Below are 18,339 nucleotides of genomic sequence, written 5' to 3' on the forward strand. Positions count from 1 at the left end.
CAGTGGATTAAATAATGATTCGATTGCATGTCGATGTTTAAGTTTGATCATGAAATTATGTAAAAGACGTGTTAGTATCACTAGCAAAGTATAAGAAAAAAAGAGTTCACATAGTTAGCTTTGTCTTTGCTTAAAGAAATTATTTGTTAACTAACACCAAATATCACTTGCAATAAAACAATTTTATATTTTTTTATGAGATCGTTTCAATATAGAGTTTAAGTGAGGAATTTTCTCGACCCCACAAATATGAGCACATATAGTCGTATAAACCTCCATTGCAATCAAGCTTCAAACATGAGCATCCATCACAAGGCTTTTAAATTGATGAGGGGCCAAAAATGTAGTAAACTTTTATTCAATGATTCAAAGGGCCGTATATTTCCTTGAATTATGCAAAGGGTATGAAGATGGTACGCTTTTTGAAATGACCAAATGATTAACCAAGCATTCACAACACGGTTTTGGCTACGAGTCAAAAAAACACAAGCAATGAAAATAGGAAAATGATGTTTCTTGCAACACATCTTTTGATGAATAATATTATTATTATGCAATTAACGAAATTTAGATTATTGGTTTTCTTGTAGAGTATTGACGAATCATCATGAATGATTGAATGGTTAAGAAGTCTTCCCTTTTCAAGTATTGCTCTGCAAACACAAATTTGCGGAGTTTAAAAGTTATAAGTAACAACAGAATTTTTTGCATCTTTTTTTTAGTTAAGTAATTGCATAACTAATTGAGTCCGTTTTAAATACTTGCTCCATTTTTTCATACGCGGAGTTTTAAAAGAAATTGAAGAAAGTAATAAAATATAGACATAGTGGGGTTAGTGGAAAGTAAATTGGAGGAGAGAGAATCTAAAAGTAATAAAATTGAGTCCCACTAGTTGAGAAAAATGAATTTAATATTATAAAAGCTTTCCAAATAAAGAAATGAAGCTAGTATTTAAAAACGACCGCAAAAAGAAAGTGAATCAAGTATTTAAAAACGGAGGGAGTATATAACTAATTGATGGTCTGACACTCTACAGTCATATTAACTTTCCTAAGAATCTGTAATGTTAATACTCAATACTATGACTATCTTAACCAAAAATTTATATGGAAGTTACTTTTAAATGGCATTAAGAAGTTATCCATTCACATCTAAGCGTTTTTATATGCAATGAATGATGATCTATTTATCATGTTGTACTACATATTCTATCTTCCTCCCTAAAGATCATGCCATAATGATGATTTAAATGATTTAAACTATGCACTCTTTTTATAAGGTATCAAAAGTTGTACTGGCCTTGTGGTGTGGACGAGGACTAGACAACGCGTTTATAGGAACAACCAAACAAGGGCATCGTTGGTGGTTATGTCGAGCATGATTATGCTGCTTTTGTTGGACTAATGGTTACATATATTGATGATTGTGGAGGTCCAACTGCTGATCAATATATATATATATATATATATATATATATATATATATATATATATATATATATATATATATATATATATATATATATATATATATATATATATATTGATGATTGTAGACTAATGCTTTTGTTGGACTAATTCAATCTAGAAAGAGATTAATATGCAACGATGCAACAAGTTCAAAAAGCTGTAATTATAAGATTAGTCTACTGGATATGAAAAGAGGATCTGGAAACAGTTATTTGTAGGATTGTAGACAAAATTGAAGATGAACGTGCTTTTTGAAACAAAATCGTATATATAAGCCGAGTAACTGTCGTAAAGTTTTGGCTACTCAATGAAGAATTGCCGAATAAGATTAGAGAAATTATGGTTTTGTTCTTGACAAAACATAAACTAAGTTCGACACCTGAACAAATAAACCAGCTTCGGATGGTTATAGACTACACCTATACAAATATATTTAGATTTTTAACAATAAATAACACTTCATACAACAATAAATCTGAACCCGTTCATACAAGTTATTATGCATATTTGGTACTGTATGTATTATACATAACTAATCACCTTCAAGCACCAAAATATAAAATAGATAAAATTACTAACTGCTTTAATAATCGCCTCCAAGACAAACAAGCAGTTAGTCTGCATCAGCAGAAAAGTCAGGCTCTGGAGGTTTAGGTGGTTTTACCAGAACACTAGAAGCCCGGGAGAGTCGATTACGATGAACCCCACGAAGGGCATTTGCAGCAAACCTTGATACAAGTAAGGTGGCTCCAAGGCTATAAGAGCCACCACCGCTGCCACTCTTCATTGAAGCTTCAGCTTCTTCCTCTTCCTTGAGGCGCTGCTGCTCCATCAATTTTCTCTTCAAATATCGACGCCAAGCAGCTTGAATAAAGCGAGCAGCCCATGTTCTCCACTGCTCTGAGTAGAACCTGAATGTATGTTGAACTTGTCTACTATGAAGACGCCTAAATTGACTCGCTACAAATTTGAGCTCCTCTGCTTCAAGGGCAAAGGCTTCAACTTCTGTGATGGCTCTCACAGTTCGAGTAGATGATGGAAGGTTAGACCCAGATCTGGGATCCAAAGCCCAAGTTAAAAGCTCATCTCCACAAAAGTCGCCCTCTTTTAATGAACTGCGGTTCAAAAATCCACTTCGACCGCCATCGGTTGTCTCACTCTCAAGGCGACCACGAATAATGAAGAGCATTTCATCAACTGGATCACCTTCCCGAAGAATGTATGTTTTCTCAGTGTATAAACTTGGCTTCAAACGTTCACAGATTGCATCCAGCAACCTCTCGTCCATATTTTCAAACAGAGGGACCTATAGAAATGTCGGAGGCTTTATAAGTATATTGCATGAAAGAGTAATGGGTGGATATCGTTCAATTGAAAAAAAAAAAACTAAACTTCAACAAACCATTTTGGTTTTTATAATGAGAAAAGCATTAGTTGTCGAGTTTAAAGATAGACAACCTACAGAACAAATAAATTTGTGAAGTTCACCACCAAAGAAGACAATAGAACCATGACTGTAATCTAAAACTATTCTAAAGCAAAAAAAACTACTCCCTCCGTCCCATAATGTAGTTCCTGCTTTCCTATTTTAGAGAACCAAAATGTTGTTCCTGTTTTTATTTTTGGATAGTATGTAAAGACCATTATACCCTCACTTTTTTTAACTTTATTCATTGTACATCCTAATTTACCCTTGAATTTTGCACATGCCTTATACTTTTTTCCACTTTCACTCTCTAAACTTTTGTCTATGATTGTACTTTTCACTTTTATTTATGTACTTTATCCACTTTTTCCTCCTATTTCTTAAATACCGTGAAAAAACACAAACAAGAACTATATTATAGGACGGAGGGAGTATTAATTTTTTTCTCTCCTACTACCTACGATTTCCCTCAATTATAGGAAGGTTTTAAGTTGGTTCTCCTTAATTATTTTCTTTTAGCTGCTACTTTTTTCTTTATCTAAAAACAAAACATTTATCTCATCTGTTTTACACTTGTTTGTTAAAAAAAATTGTAAAGTTGATATTTTTTAATCAACACTCTCTTAACAAACTTCGAAAATTATTGTAAATACATGCGTTAATTAATTAAATTGATAGATAAGAAAGATAAGGTTAGTTTTGATTTTGCTTGGAAAAAAAATAGTTTTTATTATTAAGCCCGCACGATGCACAGGTTAATTTTGTTGGTTAAATACAAAGTACATGTTTTTCAATTAATGAATTTTACTATTATGTATTTAAATTGTTCTTATATATAAATATATATAAACAAATTTGGAGTCTACCTTATGAGCAACCGAACATTTTGAACATTAAAAAGAGACAAAAGACTCAAAGTTAATTAAAGATGTGTCAACTTAATTTGTGCTTGATTACAATTGGATCATAAATCATTTACTACCAGATGTGTACTTTAAACTCTCCTACTTTAAACAAGCATTATTAGTGGCATGCCAAGAAGACTGATAGCATAGAGAAATTTTAATAGACATTAGGCCTCAATCATACCCCTTTTTTCAAATACATCTAATCTAAAGCATAAAAAAACTCAAGGACCTTGGAAATATTTAGCTAGACTAAAAGTTGCTGAAATCTAATACAGGAAAATACATAAACCCAAACTATTTTAGAAAGAACATCATATAAGACAATATTTTGCATGGTATAGGTTCTATTCATCAAATTGCAATAATAAAACACTTCAGTACTAGTTGAAACTCCAGTGACAGACACTATGTTTCAAGAGATTTTATTAGATTCACATGAGAAAGAAGCACCAATGAAATGAGCTACTCAGAAACTTAATATTTTGCTAATATGAACTTTATATGTCCAAGGGCATCTCATCCTTCATAGTTTAAACTGATGAATTAAAAAAGCATTCTCTGTTGATGTCTAAAAAAGGTTTCTAACCCCAACCATTCAGATGTTCTCATAGATCAAGGATACCAATAATTTAATCATGTATCAAGGTAACAATGTAAAAAATCAATAAGCAAGAATGGAAGCCAAAAAAGGGAAGGAAATTACCCTTCTCACTAGCTTAAGACACAAATGACGCTTAATGTCCCTCCTGAGATCCTTAGGTAGACTAGTGACCAAGCTCTCTTCATCAACACCACGTGTTTCCAACCATTTGTATTGGTCATATCGTCTAACACGTTCCCTGAGTTCCTGAGGCAGCAAACGATGATGCATCCACTGCTCTGAATCACGCCTTTTGACCCTCATCTCTTCAAGTCGAATGGTAAGAGATTGAAGATAAGTCTGCAAGAAGAGCACAAAATCAAATGACTTTAATCAACCCTATTTTCTACCAGTTTATTGGGTTTAGGTTGAGTCACTTTAGGCTAGAAAACATTTAAATCAAAAATAATACCAGTGTAATTAGTTATATCTCAGGTCAATATCAGATTATATAAATACTCACTCAAGTCACAGTTTAGTTCAGGTCTATATTGAAAATTGATTCAATAATTTTGGTTTAAGCCCATTTATCAACATTTTTGCGTTCTCTTTGCACAAAAAATTGGTTCGAGTTAATTGTCTTAGAATCAGGTGCTCCAAAAGCCTCAAAAATAGATTTTATACAGCAAAGGGCCAGTTCAAAGTTAGTCTAAAAGCTCAGAAAATTCAACTGGATTATTAGAATACGAATTTGCAGATCAGGTTAGAATTTGATCCAGTATCCCCTGTTCCAAGATTGGGTTATCAGTATGTATACAACTTTCAGGGTGACTAAGATCTGCAAAGACACTCCGAATATTGGAGACAAATAACTTTTCCTTTCTTTAATAAAGATACTATAATTATAGATAACAACATTTAATTCCAGATTATTGTTACCATAGCTAGCTGATAATTTTAAAGAAGTCTACAGAACTTCTGCTCTAATAAACTTGGTAACTAAGACAGATAGCTAGTGAAGCATTATACAACAGGGGTTGAACAAACGCGATGTTGAATGAACCAAAGCTCAAACAACTTTTTGAACTAGGCACCACTCTAACTAGGGTCAGGCTGGACATCTTATACAAGCTTATAAATAATTGGTAATCAATTGTATATGAATATTCTAGTTAAAGCTATAAAATCTTACAACTAAGGCAATCATCTTTCAATGAAGAACATTGTTACATACAGAGTAATAATATAAGCATGGGAAACCAGGCCACAAGAGCTTCCTAACAAGATTAAATTATATTTAGTATTAGTTATTTATCTGAATATTACCAATCAACAGTGCAAAGAGGAACGTTGTTAGTTAATAATATAAGCATGTCAGACAAGGCTACAAGAGCTTCCTAACAAGCTTTAATTGTATATTATTAATATTAGTTATTTACCTGCATATTACCAATCAACAGTGCAAAGAGGATAAGCCCAAAAATGGCAAGTGCAATGGAAAATATGACCTCTCCCGGATAGGTGCTGGTTTGAAGTCCCTGTCCTAGTGTACTGAAACATATACAGATAAAAATAAATCACCATGAAATGTTAAGCCATCAAGTATTAAAAAATGTTGTCAATTATTCTTACTTCCGCCGTTTTTTAATACTTGCAACACACTTTTTTCACGATAATTAAGAAAAGCGGGCCTCATTAAAACACTTAAAATGAGGTAGAGAGATTGTTAGGAGTATAATAAAATGGGCCATGAGCTTTAAATAAGGGTAATAGTACAGCTTTCAACGAATAAAAACTTTCCAATTATAGCGTGTTGCAAGTATTGTGGCAATTCCATTGTAGAGACATGTTGCAAGTATTAAAAAACTGAGAGTATATGAAAAGCCAAAAAAAAGTAGGAAAAAGAAAAAGAAACTTGAATCACATCAGACAAAGAACAAAATGCAAAACAATTTTTGGTACCAATTAACTACAAAGGTCCATCAATGAGCACTAAGTACGCTGTGAGATCTGTGCACAGAACTTGACAATTTACAAACACAAATATAGTGTTAACCACACACAGTGAGCAGGTGAAGCAATGATTGCTGAAGCATTAATTAAGCCTAGTTGATAATTTAGCCAATAACCTATCCTAGTATATTACTTTCTGCACTCACAAAAATATTACTTACTGCAGTCAGCTAACAACTCAAATTATGTTTGTCTGTTGATTTAAGATACCACTATAAAAAAACCTTCTTCCCAGTTCAATTCTGTAACCATTATTGAAAGACATTCTCACTCTTATGTCTCATCAATCACCACCAACAAAAAATTACCAACCACCACCCACCTATTCTCTCTCCATCAACACTATATCAAACTGCCACCATGCATAAAAGCTCATGAACAAGCCTGGAATCTTGACTCACACCTATGGACATGTCAGCAATATCTCTAACAGAACCCTTAGTTGTCCACCAGCTAGCTGTGAAGCACAAAAACTCTCATGAGGTCACAGTACCTAGTTGCAAAACTTAAATTCTTGGAAGCATAAGGAAAATCAAGGGGCAACATTTTCTCTGAATGTCGATTAAGTTTATTCCCCTCAACAATATTTTACAAGTCACTAGAAGGTCACCTTTCCAAAATATCTATGAATAAACCAAACTAACTTTAATACACTCATTTTTCATACTCTCTTAATAAGCAAAATTATCCATATGTTGCTTTAGGTTTTGTATTTCCACATTTACTGGTTATACTGCATGAATATTGCTAATCCAAAATTCAAAATTTCTGTTTCTCGTTGCCGTGCAACATAGGAGACTAGCAAGCCGCTGTGACATAAACATACTCTACATTATTTTATTGCTAACATAAATTGATTTGAAGTACTGCAAATTGAAATCCTCCCTTCAGAAATCCTATTGGCAAGGGAGTTTCTGACATAAAAGTGGCTATAGCACCAACTATATAATACTTCACGATTTGGGTTGTATTACACTTTAAATAAATAGAACAGAATAGAATATAATATAATAGAGATCATTGAATAGATCATAATATATTAAGTTTAATTCTTAACAAAGAAAGATGATGGGAAAAGTTAAACACTAGTGACTTTGAAAACAAAACACATTGATAGACTTTTCCTTATAAATATACTATAAAATTTGTAATAAAAAATTAAAAAAAAAATTAAAAAAAAAAAAAAGAGAAGAAGAAGAATATTGGGTTGATGAAGGAATTTAAAATGTATAATTATTGAAAATTTTGATGGAAAAACATTAATTGATAGTTTGAGAATGGTGTGAGGTGATGTAATGACAATATCTGAGCATGAAATCAGTTACAAAGTTCAAGAAAGGACAAATGTAGCAACACCATATAAACTAAGGTCATCTTACACCGTATTTACCTCAAATTTTGTAGGCCCCACCATAAGCAGTAACAGTATTTAGATATAAAGCTACTTGATGAGAAAATGCCAGATGTCAAAGCCTGTGCAAAAATTCCAAAGTCAAATCCGTCATCATCATCTTTCCCAGAGCAAGTGGCAGAAAGAACTTTTTCACTCATATTGCTCCATGTCTGATAGCCTTGTGATTGCTGATCGTCACAATACAGGAAATTATAGCTGCAGTTTTTGTTATTACCATAACAAACTTTCTGCCAGCAAGAATCATTACGCTCCATACCTAGAAGATACCATAAAGCCCCAACTATCTGTAATAATTCCATTCAAAAAAGTCACAGTTAATCTCAGAGTTTAATAAAAACAAATCGTTAGAGTTATAGTGAAAAGTATTTCATATGTTTTTTGTCATTATGTACAAGATGTTTCAGTTTATTCAACATGCACCAAAGATCATAGAGCATTTACAAAATTATTGATTAAAAAAAATAACAAGCCACATACACACTACATATACATTATTCCTTAAGAGAATTTTAGTAGCTTACGACTTCCCAAACCCTAGTATTCAGAGGAACCAAACAATTGGTTGCAGTCAGTCATTGTTATTTCCATCACATGCAAAAAAACGATAAAGATAGAACAATACCAAAAACTCAAAAGTGAAAGCACAGTAGTCCACATCCATGATAACATGTTATAAACTTATTAAAAACAACCATCAAATGACATTAATTGCCACAAAGATGTCACACATTCATAATAAAACAAGAAGAATATTTTTGGCCAAGCCTTTTGGTTGATAAATTTAGGACTGAAAAGCGAGACAGAGTTTGCTTGTTCTTGCTGAAACATAGGCATAAGTAGATAATTATAGTGTTTCATTTTTAAACCTAAATGCGTCCAGCGCATGCGGTCAGAATATTGTAATAACTCATCTAGACCTCAATACCTCATATCTTACCATCTTTATGCTAGGGCATAAGCTTGTGATAAATCTCCACTTTAATTTTATTAGATTAGTTTGTGTCATTATGTGTAGCACAGCAGAAGTTTGTATGAAAAGGGGAAGATTAAGGCCACATTTGGTTGAATATGGGCATTCAGCCATAGGAAAAAACCATGCATGGAAAGTTATATTTCCTAGGAAATACTATAATCGTTTTTGGTTGACATAAAGGAAATAGTTTCCAATGAATTAACTTCCTACATTTTGTTCGGTTAACTTTATGTAATTCCTATGTATTATAACAACGTTAACTAATTTCTCAAATTTTTGGGAGCAATAATGTAATTTCATCCAAAAATAAATGTGGGAAGTTTGAGTGGCCAAGGTAGGGGTGAATACTTGAATTCCTATGTTTTTTAGGACTTCCAATTTCTCAAGAGATTTCAACTTCCTAACTTGTTACTTTGTTATGCTAACCAAACAAATACCCATTTATAAATTTCCCATGCATTTGTATTTCCCCCATAATTTAGTGTAACCAAACAAGGCCCAAGAACGGTAGAGACATTTAAAAAAAAGGTCGGTCACAGTGCCATGGAAACGGATTGTAATAGATGGATAGAGCGGATCGCAACTAATGCAGTGTGAATTTCTTCAGAAGATTCACATTAATCTTTTCAAGTCTTAAGTAAATCTTTGAAGTTTAAACAGTATTTTTTCAAAAATAAAATATAAACTTATCATAATATGAGTGAGTAGTATACTTGGTGAACAAATAATTCCTTGAATATCATGTTTTAACTAAAACACTTTTGGGCAATTTATTAGACAAAAGAATGGATTTGACAGGATAAAAAACATACTAACATGGCAAGTCACCGTCACATAATGACATAATGTGCGAAGCGAGGAATTATATGTGACTTGTCGCGGGGGGCATAAAGGGGTTTTGTGGAATGGATAATCCAAAATCTATAAATGACTGACAATTCTGTAACAGAAGGACCAAGTTATAAATCCATGGTAGAGAGAGAGAGAAAGAGAGAAAGGAGTAATTCAAAAGTTACATCTCATAACTTATCTTAAAGAAGCAATCTAAGCCCCCAAATGCTTTAGAGCAATTCTATCAAAACATCAAATCCATCTTCTAATTTAAACTTTTAAGTAGCAAATGTACAACTAAACACTTCGGGGGCGTTTGGTTGGTGTATTTTTTGGATTGGAAACGGATTCGATTAAACAGATACCATAATCGTGTGTTTGGTTAGAAGGCATTGTAACAATTACCATTAGTTAAGGGTAATGGTTACCCCTCATTTGTTACCTCTCAAAAACTTAGGGTAACAAATACCCTTACCCTCCTCAATCACAAAATTCCTATTTCTCTCCTTCATTCCCAACATTTCATTTTCTCTCTCCTCTTCTCTCTACTAGCTATCTACACTGCTAGCTGCTCTCTTCTGGTGAGGCATGAGATTGAGGCTTTGGATCTTCATCATTCTTGCAATTGTTTGTAATTTTTTTAGCTTTTAACTATTTTTTTCATTTATATACGTTGATTTTATTTGCTTTTGGTTGAAAATTTGTCATCAAAAACTATTTTGTGAGTAAATTATACTATTGTTGGAACTTTTGTGTAAATATTTGTTCAACATTATTGATAATTGTTGATTATATTGGGGTTTTGGTTAGCTGATACATTATTTTTGTTCAATTTTGTATATTGCATTAATGCCTACCAGGTGTTTGATGAAATGCTCAATAAAGTTTGAGTGCTCTTTTCAGTTTTTATCCCGTCTCTCTCCCTTTTCATTCTATCTCGCATATACTTTGCTTAATTTATTGATTCAATAATTGTGAGTCAGGGTAAAATTTTTAATACCTTTTGCATGATTAGTTATTAGCTACCAGGTGTTTGATGAAATGCTCAATAAAGTTTGAGTGCTCTTTTCAGTTTTTATCCCGTCTCTCTCCCTTTTCATTCTATCTCGCATATACTTTGCTTAATTTATTGATTCAATAATTGTGATTCAGTGCAAAAATTTTAATACCTTTTGCATGATTAGTTATTAGCTAATAGTGATCATCAATTTAGTATTATAGCTCACTTGTTTTTATGGTATTATAATGATCGTATGTAACTCAATCAAGTAAAATTGCTTATATATTAATAGCAAAAACTTCCTCTCATATAAGTAGTTGCATTTTCAAGATTTCTTTCTATCAGGTAAACCAAACAAAAACAAAGGGAGTAAAGTTTAACTGATTCCTTTTCATGGTTAAACCAAACAAATGAAAAGGTAATTATTTAAATGATTCATTTCCCCCCTCTTGTTTGTTTCCTTTCCACTCCGTTTCCATTATCCGAACCAAACGCCCCCTTAAAGTAACCTACATGGTGGCCACGGGCCAACTTAAGTCTTTGCCTCTAGGTTATTGTATTATTTGCCAATAAGGTACAGAACTCAGTCCTCCCTGTGAGGTGGCTGGGGCTAACTTTTTGGTTATACTAATGGAGCCTTGATTGTGCTATGCTTCTTCAATTTTCATAAAGTTTAAGACTTTTGTGTAGCAACAGTAAAACTAAACACTTTTAGTTATCTACTGCTGGCCAACTTGAGCACTTGTCTCTAGATTATTTTATTATCTGCCAGAAAGGTACAAAACTTAACCCTAATCTATTTCTTCACAGTGAGGTGGCAGGCACTATTTATTAAGTAAGCTTATTGGGTAAAAATAAAGCCTTAATTGTGCTACGCTTCTTTGTGAGGCTAACACAAGTATGACAGACTGGTTTTAGGATGAGCAAAACCAAAGAGTACAATTGGACATCTGCATATCTGGTGGTGATTTAAATGTTGTAGTAAAAGAGTAGAAGAAACAATCAACCCATTTTCTATAATGGGATGTTCTGGGTCATTTACAGCTTGTTTGGGTACAATTACAGGAAGGGGAGGGAAGAAAAATTCAACTCCAGAGTCAAGAATAAGAATTTCAACACGGAGTCAACTTGGACAAACTCATCTCGTCTCTTCATAAGAGCTATCATCAAAATCAGAAATTATTTTCACTCCCAAAAATTTTTTCTGTGTTTTTTCTTTCTATAATATTCTTGCAAAAAACACAATAAATTAGGTTTGACAAAGAAAAAACCAATCACAATCGAAAGGAAATTGATGAAGATGGAAATGTTGACAGTTAATTTTCTGGTATTGATGATCATGTTTTGAGTTAAATGGAAATTTCGGCTTTGAGGAGCTTCATCTGGATTGGACTTTAAGAACTTCAATTGATGTCCAATAAACTTTCTATAATTTTCTTGCCAAAAAAATCAATAAATTAGGTTTGACAAAGAAAAAACCAGTCACATCGAAAGGAAATTGATGAAGATGAAATGTTGAGGGTTAATTTTCTGGAATTGATGATCATGTTTTGAGTTAACTGGAAATTTTGGCTTTGAGGAGCTTCATCTGGATTGGACTTTGAGAACTTCAATTGCTATCCGATGATTTCAGCCTCCATAGTTGGCTAGCTTCTGTGAGCCGAGGACGAGGACGAGGACAAAGAAAGAGGAGAGAGTGGTTTGTTTGGTTTTGAGAGAAAATAAAAGGGTAAAATTATAATTTCGTGATAATCAATTTGTATAATTAATTTTCCTTCCAAATCTTTCTAAATTTGAAAGACTGTATTCTTAAACAATTAATAAGAAATTCTCCTTCCATATCCCTCCCCTCCATTTCCTTTTCTCTTACAAGGGCCAGGAACAGCCCCCCCCCCCCCCCCCCCTACCCAAACCACTGTAACATATCACATTGCTATGACAACAAATCCCCTAGCCCCATATGTGGGTAAAACAAATAAAAGGCCACATGCCTCTTAGGTGGACATCATCTTGCATTAAAACCCAATTACTTTTTCCCTCATCAGACAATCTACTTAACCAACAAAGAAAAATTGAGAACAATAAGAGAACATAGACCTACAGCCAAAACAAAAGTCTTAGGTTAAAGCATTTACTTACATGGCTACAGAGCATGTAGAGAAGCAGATAATATGCTGCACCAGCCCACGCAGTTTCAGCAAAAACACCTGATGTCCTTTTCAATTCTGAAAAGAGGGGAATGATTCTAACAAATCTAGGGATATATTGAATCAGGACTATAAAAAGCAACGCCTGTTTGGTAGCATATACATCAGAACCTTTCAGCCTCCGTAGATACCTCCATATAACAATCTGCCAAAGGAGCCCAAAAGAAAAGGAAATCAAAAGGGAGAAACAACACAGAATTTGTCAGAACATGCTTACTTCTTACTTCTGGCCCAGATTTCACAAATACTACCTCCGTTTCATATTATTTGAAACGATTAGACATTTTTCCTCTCTACTTTATGTCAAATCATAGCAAATAATATGAAACGGAGGTAGTATTTATTTTCACATCATCACAGTAAGACGGTGAAAAAGTACCAAATTACCAATGAAAGATACTTTTCAAAGATTTATCTTTCAGTTTTTCCACTAACTTTTTGGCTACAATCCAAAATGAATACAAATTAAAAAAAAAAAAGAATATATATATATATATATATATATATATATATATATATATATATATATATATATATATATATTAAAAAAAAAAAAAGCACAATATAAAAGACATTATCCTAATGAAAAAACTGGATGCAAATCCTTAATCAAATTTGACGAAAAAGAGAGAAAATCACCAGCAGCATTCAACCCCATAAAAGTATGAAAGACTCAGGTCAATATCATTTAAGAAATCTGATGTATAGAATCTGGTCTCTCTCAGATCATTTGCAGTGCATATACTTGTAAAAGATCTATTGTCTTAATTCATTTCTAGTCACACTTTTCATTTGAAAGCCTAAAGCAATAAAGTGAGAAAGACTATGCTTTAGTAACAATTCTAGATAACCTGGTACCCAAAAAAGATTGCAAACCCATCACCAAAAACAGTAATGGAAGAAAGGGAGGTATTCAACTGCTCTCCACCTCCAGCAATGCTGCCAAGTTGAAATCAAGCATGGTCACATGAACTTCACTAGCTGCCCTCTCAGACAACTTCATTAGCTGCCCTCTCGGACAACTTCAGTACAGGAGCATTATATTCTTTTTAGTACAATATATTAGATATAAAAACATAATAAAGTGTAACACGGCTTCTACATGCTTCAGTAATTGAAGGTGTTAAGCAATGTTAGACAGTATGTGCTTTGATTTAATTTGTGGTTGAGGAATCTCTCTCTCTCTCTCTCTCTACACATGCATCAGATAATACCAGTTTATAAATTATTCATAATTTGCTATTATTATATCTTAATCCCCTTCCCAAAAATGAAAAGGGAAAAAGAAAAAAAAAAAAAAAAGTATCACATTTTTGGCCCCCTTAAAGCTAATTTATAGTTTTATACACACACTAAGGCATGATACTTATGGCACAAAAATCAATGCAGAGCGTACAATTAATACAAAAGAAAAAGTGATAAAAAGAAATCCAAACCTGTGGTAAGGGCAGCACGGAGAGGAAATCAATGATGAAATAGCCCAGCAGATACCGCTTTGCAATCTGAGCAGGATTGATGACAAGTTCACCCCGCCCAAAAACTCTAGATGATGGAGCAATATATGCAGTTCGGAATTGAAGAGCCATACGAATGAGGTAAAAAACATCTATCACTGTACGCACTGTAGTGGCTGCAACAGCCAACTTTCGGTCTATGCCCAGACAGTTCAGCTTTGGATTGACAATTGGAAGAAAGAAGAAAAAGGGATCCACAGAAACCGAAAAAATACATGATGCCACAAATAGTTTATTCCAAAGTAGCAGAAATTTATCTTGTGGGTCAAAAATCTTTTTCTCGGAGACTTTTAAATCCTCAGGAAATACTGCTCGAGAAACCCCAAATCTAAGCGATCTACCAATAGAACGGAGTCCTTCCGAACCTCTCATCACACCTTTCTTAAAAGAATTAGATGATCTGTTGATTGCATAATTGTTATTATTATTATTGTTAGCACAATTAAGCCCCTCAATACCAAATCGACATTTATTCACTCCAGCGGCAGCAGGAGACAGTGAAGCTGTTGAATCCAAATCATCCAACCTACACGAAACAGAAAAATATAAATAAATGAAAATAAGAGCAGCCAAAAGCATCATACTCGTATCCACATTAAGTGCACTCAATCTATCCAGGCCATTCAACAACTTGTGTGCTAATGATCTTTATGTTCGCCTGATTAGCTAATTAGTCTAATTGACAAAACAAAAAAGGGCATCAAGTATTATATACAAGAATCTGGAATAAGTCACTAAACTTCAAATCTCTTTCAAAGTGCAGTCAAAGCAGCTTACATCAGTACTCATGATCAGGTGTTAGCCAAAATGTCATATTGCTATCCAGTCTAGCAAAAAGCTTTTAATAAAGCGCTAATAACCAATTACTTCATAATATGTTCCTCAATAAAAAAAAGATCAAGATCATTCCATGATGCTCAACATTTTAATTTGCTATCTGACATACACATAGGTGAAACAGTGATGAGTTAGAGTACAACAACATGTTTACTACTAAACCTCTTAGGACCACATAATGACAGCATAACACGTATCCCCAGTCTCCTGGTCACATTATACCGTATTATGCATTTACTTCAATTTTGTGGAGTGGAGTAACGATAACAACAGTCAGAATAAATCTTCTAAATCAAAAAACATACAAAAACAAAACCATCCAAGGTGCAATATAGGCAAATTCAAAGATTTAAAACCATTGCTGCAAAATTAAGACATTTCAAAGAGAAGAATCATAAAATGGGAAATAAACATATCATGTCTGCACTTCTTTTTATACTGTTTCTCTTATACTTGGATTATCACAAACAAATCACCGGATTCGCTAACTCGCCCAACCAACCCGGAAAAAGGGTCACAATAATTTTATTTTATTTTTTTTTTTTTTTTTAAAGGGTAAGGTCTATCAATATGAAAATAACAAAGCCACAAATTCATCACAATACAGTAAAGAGCAAAAGATAAAATTACAGATAATTGCTACCTGACAAACTTATCCTTCTGACCATAACCACAATCGAACATCATTGGCAGTCATATACATGAATAATCATTGGAAATCATATACATGTATTTCAACCCTACAACCAAAAAAACAGCAACAAATTAGTGAAATGATGAACCCCCAAACAACAATCATGATCATACAACCTTATTTTTCATTGTCAACCAAAACAACCCTGTCAAATCATGCTAAAACAACTTATAATTACAAGGATCCATCAAAAAAAACCCAAAATTATCCGATCTACATCAGAAAATGGGGTTGTTACCCAGAAAATTAATTTTAAAAACTGACCATAAATAAATTAACTAGTCAAAAAAATCCAGAGAAAAAAAGGGAGTTGAAGAAACATACATGGGTTAGAAAAAAAGATTGAATTTTTGAAAAGGGGTTTTAATTAAATTTTGTGGGTAGTTGAAATCTCGTGAAGTTTGGGACTTTAAATGAGTTCAATTAAGAGTTTGAGCAAAGTTGACTAGAAATATTGATGAGTCAAGAAATTGACAGGAAAAAAGGTTTAGGATTTGATAATATGAGGTGGACAAATTGAAGCAGCAATTGAGGAAGAAGAAGAAAGTAAAGGTCAACCCAGAAAAAAGGGGGTGAAATGAAGAAGATAGGCAATGAGAGAGATGATATTTTGCGGAGGAATGAAGGTGGTGACTGCCGGCCGCCGGTGTAACGACTGGGTATGCACAAGTTTTACTGATGTCTTTTTTTTTTTTTTTTTTTTTTTTAATAATCTAAAAGACAATTGAAAGACCAATTATCCAAATAGACAACGTCTTGTATTTGGATAGTTTGACAATTTAGACATTTTTTTCTTTTTTTGAAAATTCAAAAGAAAACTTGAGCGATTTTGCTGAATAATGCTAAAATTCAGATTAATTCTCCATGTTAGTCAGTTTAAAAACTATTTTTTACAATACCGTCCATAAAGGATCGGTTCCTAGATTTGGAATTTGGCAGTATTAAAACTGTTGACAATGTTGGCGGTTCTATATATAGAACCTCTAATACTATTAGCGATTATAAGTTGAAGCTACCTAGTTTATTTTAGCTTTCACTTATGCTAGATTATATAATATCACTAACGATAAAACCTAATTATATAGAATCGCTAATGGTATTAGAGGTTTTACATAAAGAATGTTAATACCATTGAAGGTTCTATTCATAGAACCTCTAGTACAATTAGGTTGTATATTAGTTAAAACCGCCAACAATGTTACAAATACCGAACCTTGAAACCAAGCATGCGTGGACGATATTGTGGGAAATAGTTTTTAAACCAATGTATATAAGGATTTAGTTTATGTTATTACATTAATTTGGGTAATCACTCAAAAAATTTGAACACCACTTTTTTTTTTTTTTTTTTTGTAGGAGGACCCTGCCAGATACCAACTCTCACAATTTTTTCTAGTGTTGTATATGTGGATAGACACTTAGAAGTGATGATAGGGTAACGAATTCCACCCCTACCTACCACGGGAGGATTCAACCTACTGACCTCTAAGGTTTAAAGAGAGAATCTCTTAACAACTACGTACACCAGACCTTTCTTGGTAATTGAATATCACATACATAAAAGAAAGTACAAATGCAGAATTGTTATGTTATACTGTACATAACATGACATTTGCATGAATATTTTAAAAGTTTACATTGGTACCATAGAGCTTTGATATACCATGATAGTGAAATGATACTATAAATAGTTATAAAATGATTTTAAAGATGACTACAATGACTTACTTTTAAAGCTAATATATGTAATAATGATTGTGAAATTATATTATTAATAGTGTCATGGTATTATAAATAGTTACAATGGTACTAAAATGACTATTATGGGTGAGCTAAAATATTGGGTACCCAGTTTCTTCTAATATTCGTTTCGGGACCAATATTTGTAATACCCTATATTTTTATATATTTTATAAATTATTTAATTAATTGTAAAATATATTTTTAGGTCAAATTATTTTAATTAGAGGATTAAGTAATACAAGGTTTAATTTTTGAGTCAACAATTAATCAATCCGAATGTAGCACATCTTCATTGTGAACCCAATCATCTTATTTTTACATATGGGCCAACTATTTTATCCATTAAGTCTATTATTATTATGAAGCCCATACCTACCCTAACTTACTCTACACTATAAATACTTCATCAATCAATAATCAGTAATAATAACTTAAAACTAAAACAGACACCAGGAGTGACATGTGTCACATCATGGTGCTGTTTTTTCCCTTCAAAACTCCCCTTCTCTTTTTAACCTTTTTTTTTTTTTTTTTTGTTTTGTTTTTTTTTTTTTTAATATTTGATTCTATAATAATATCATTCCAAATCTTTTATATTATCTTTATGACAAATATATATTCCTTTTTATTTGGTGTTTATAATTATTCTATATACAAATAATTATTTCAACTCCTTTTTAACTATCTTTTAAATGGAGTATTATTAGATTTTGTCAAAAAAGTTATAATA

General features: G+C 32.7%; 1 protein-coding gene across 1 annotated transcript; it reads right to left on the reverse strand.

Annotated features, from left to right (window-relative positions):
• Positions 1–1,749: 1,749 nt before the first annotated feature.
• LOC145567543 (putative cyclic nucleotide-gated ion channel 5) lies at positions 1,750–16,588 on the reverse strand. Its single transcript, XM_081626844.1, has 8 exons — positions 16,191–16,588; positions 15,816–15,912; positions 14,258–14,861; positions 12,754–12,966; positions 7,787–8,094; positions 5,823–5,934; positions 4,507–4,743; positions 1,750–2,775 (listed from the first exon to the last, which is right to left on the reverse strand). Exons 2-8 carry the CDS (start codon positions 15,857–15,859, stop codon positions 2,083–2,085), a joined length of 2,211 nt encoding a protein of 736 aa, XP_081482970.1. The 5' UTR covers positions 15,860–15,912; positions 16,191–16,588; the 3' UTR covers positions 1,750–2,082.
• Between the last annotated feature and the right edge of the window lie 1,751 nt (positions 16,589–18,339).

Source organism: Chenopodium album, chromosome 11, assembly GCF_948465745.1.
Source record: "Chenopodium album chromosome 11, dcCheAlbu1.1, whole genome shotgun sequence".
Classification (NCBI taxonomy): Eukaryota; Viridiplantae; Streptophyta; class Magnoliopsida; order Caryophyllales; family Amaranthaceae; genus Chenopodium; species Chenopodium album.

Bases quoted from the DNA above. Each gene is read 5' to 3' on its own strand.
- LOC145567543 (XM_081626844.1), bottom strand. From the start codon at position 15,859: ATGATGTTCGATTGTGGTTATGGTCAGAAGGATAAGTTTGTCAG. The intron at 4,744-5,822 runs GTAAATAACTAA...CTCTTCTTGCAG, and splicing joins TGTTGATTGGTAATATGCAG to ACTTATCTTCAATCTCTTAC. The intron at 2,776-4,506 runs GTAATTTCCTTC...ACATTTCTATAG, and splicing joins GTCTTAAGCTAGTGAGAAGG to GTCCCTCTGTTTGAAAATAT.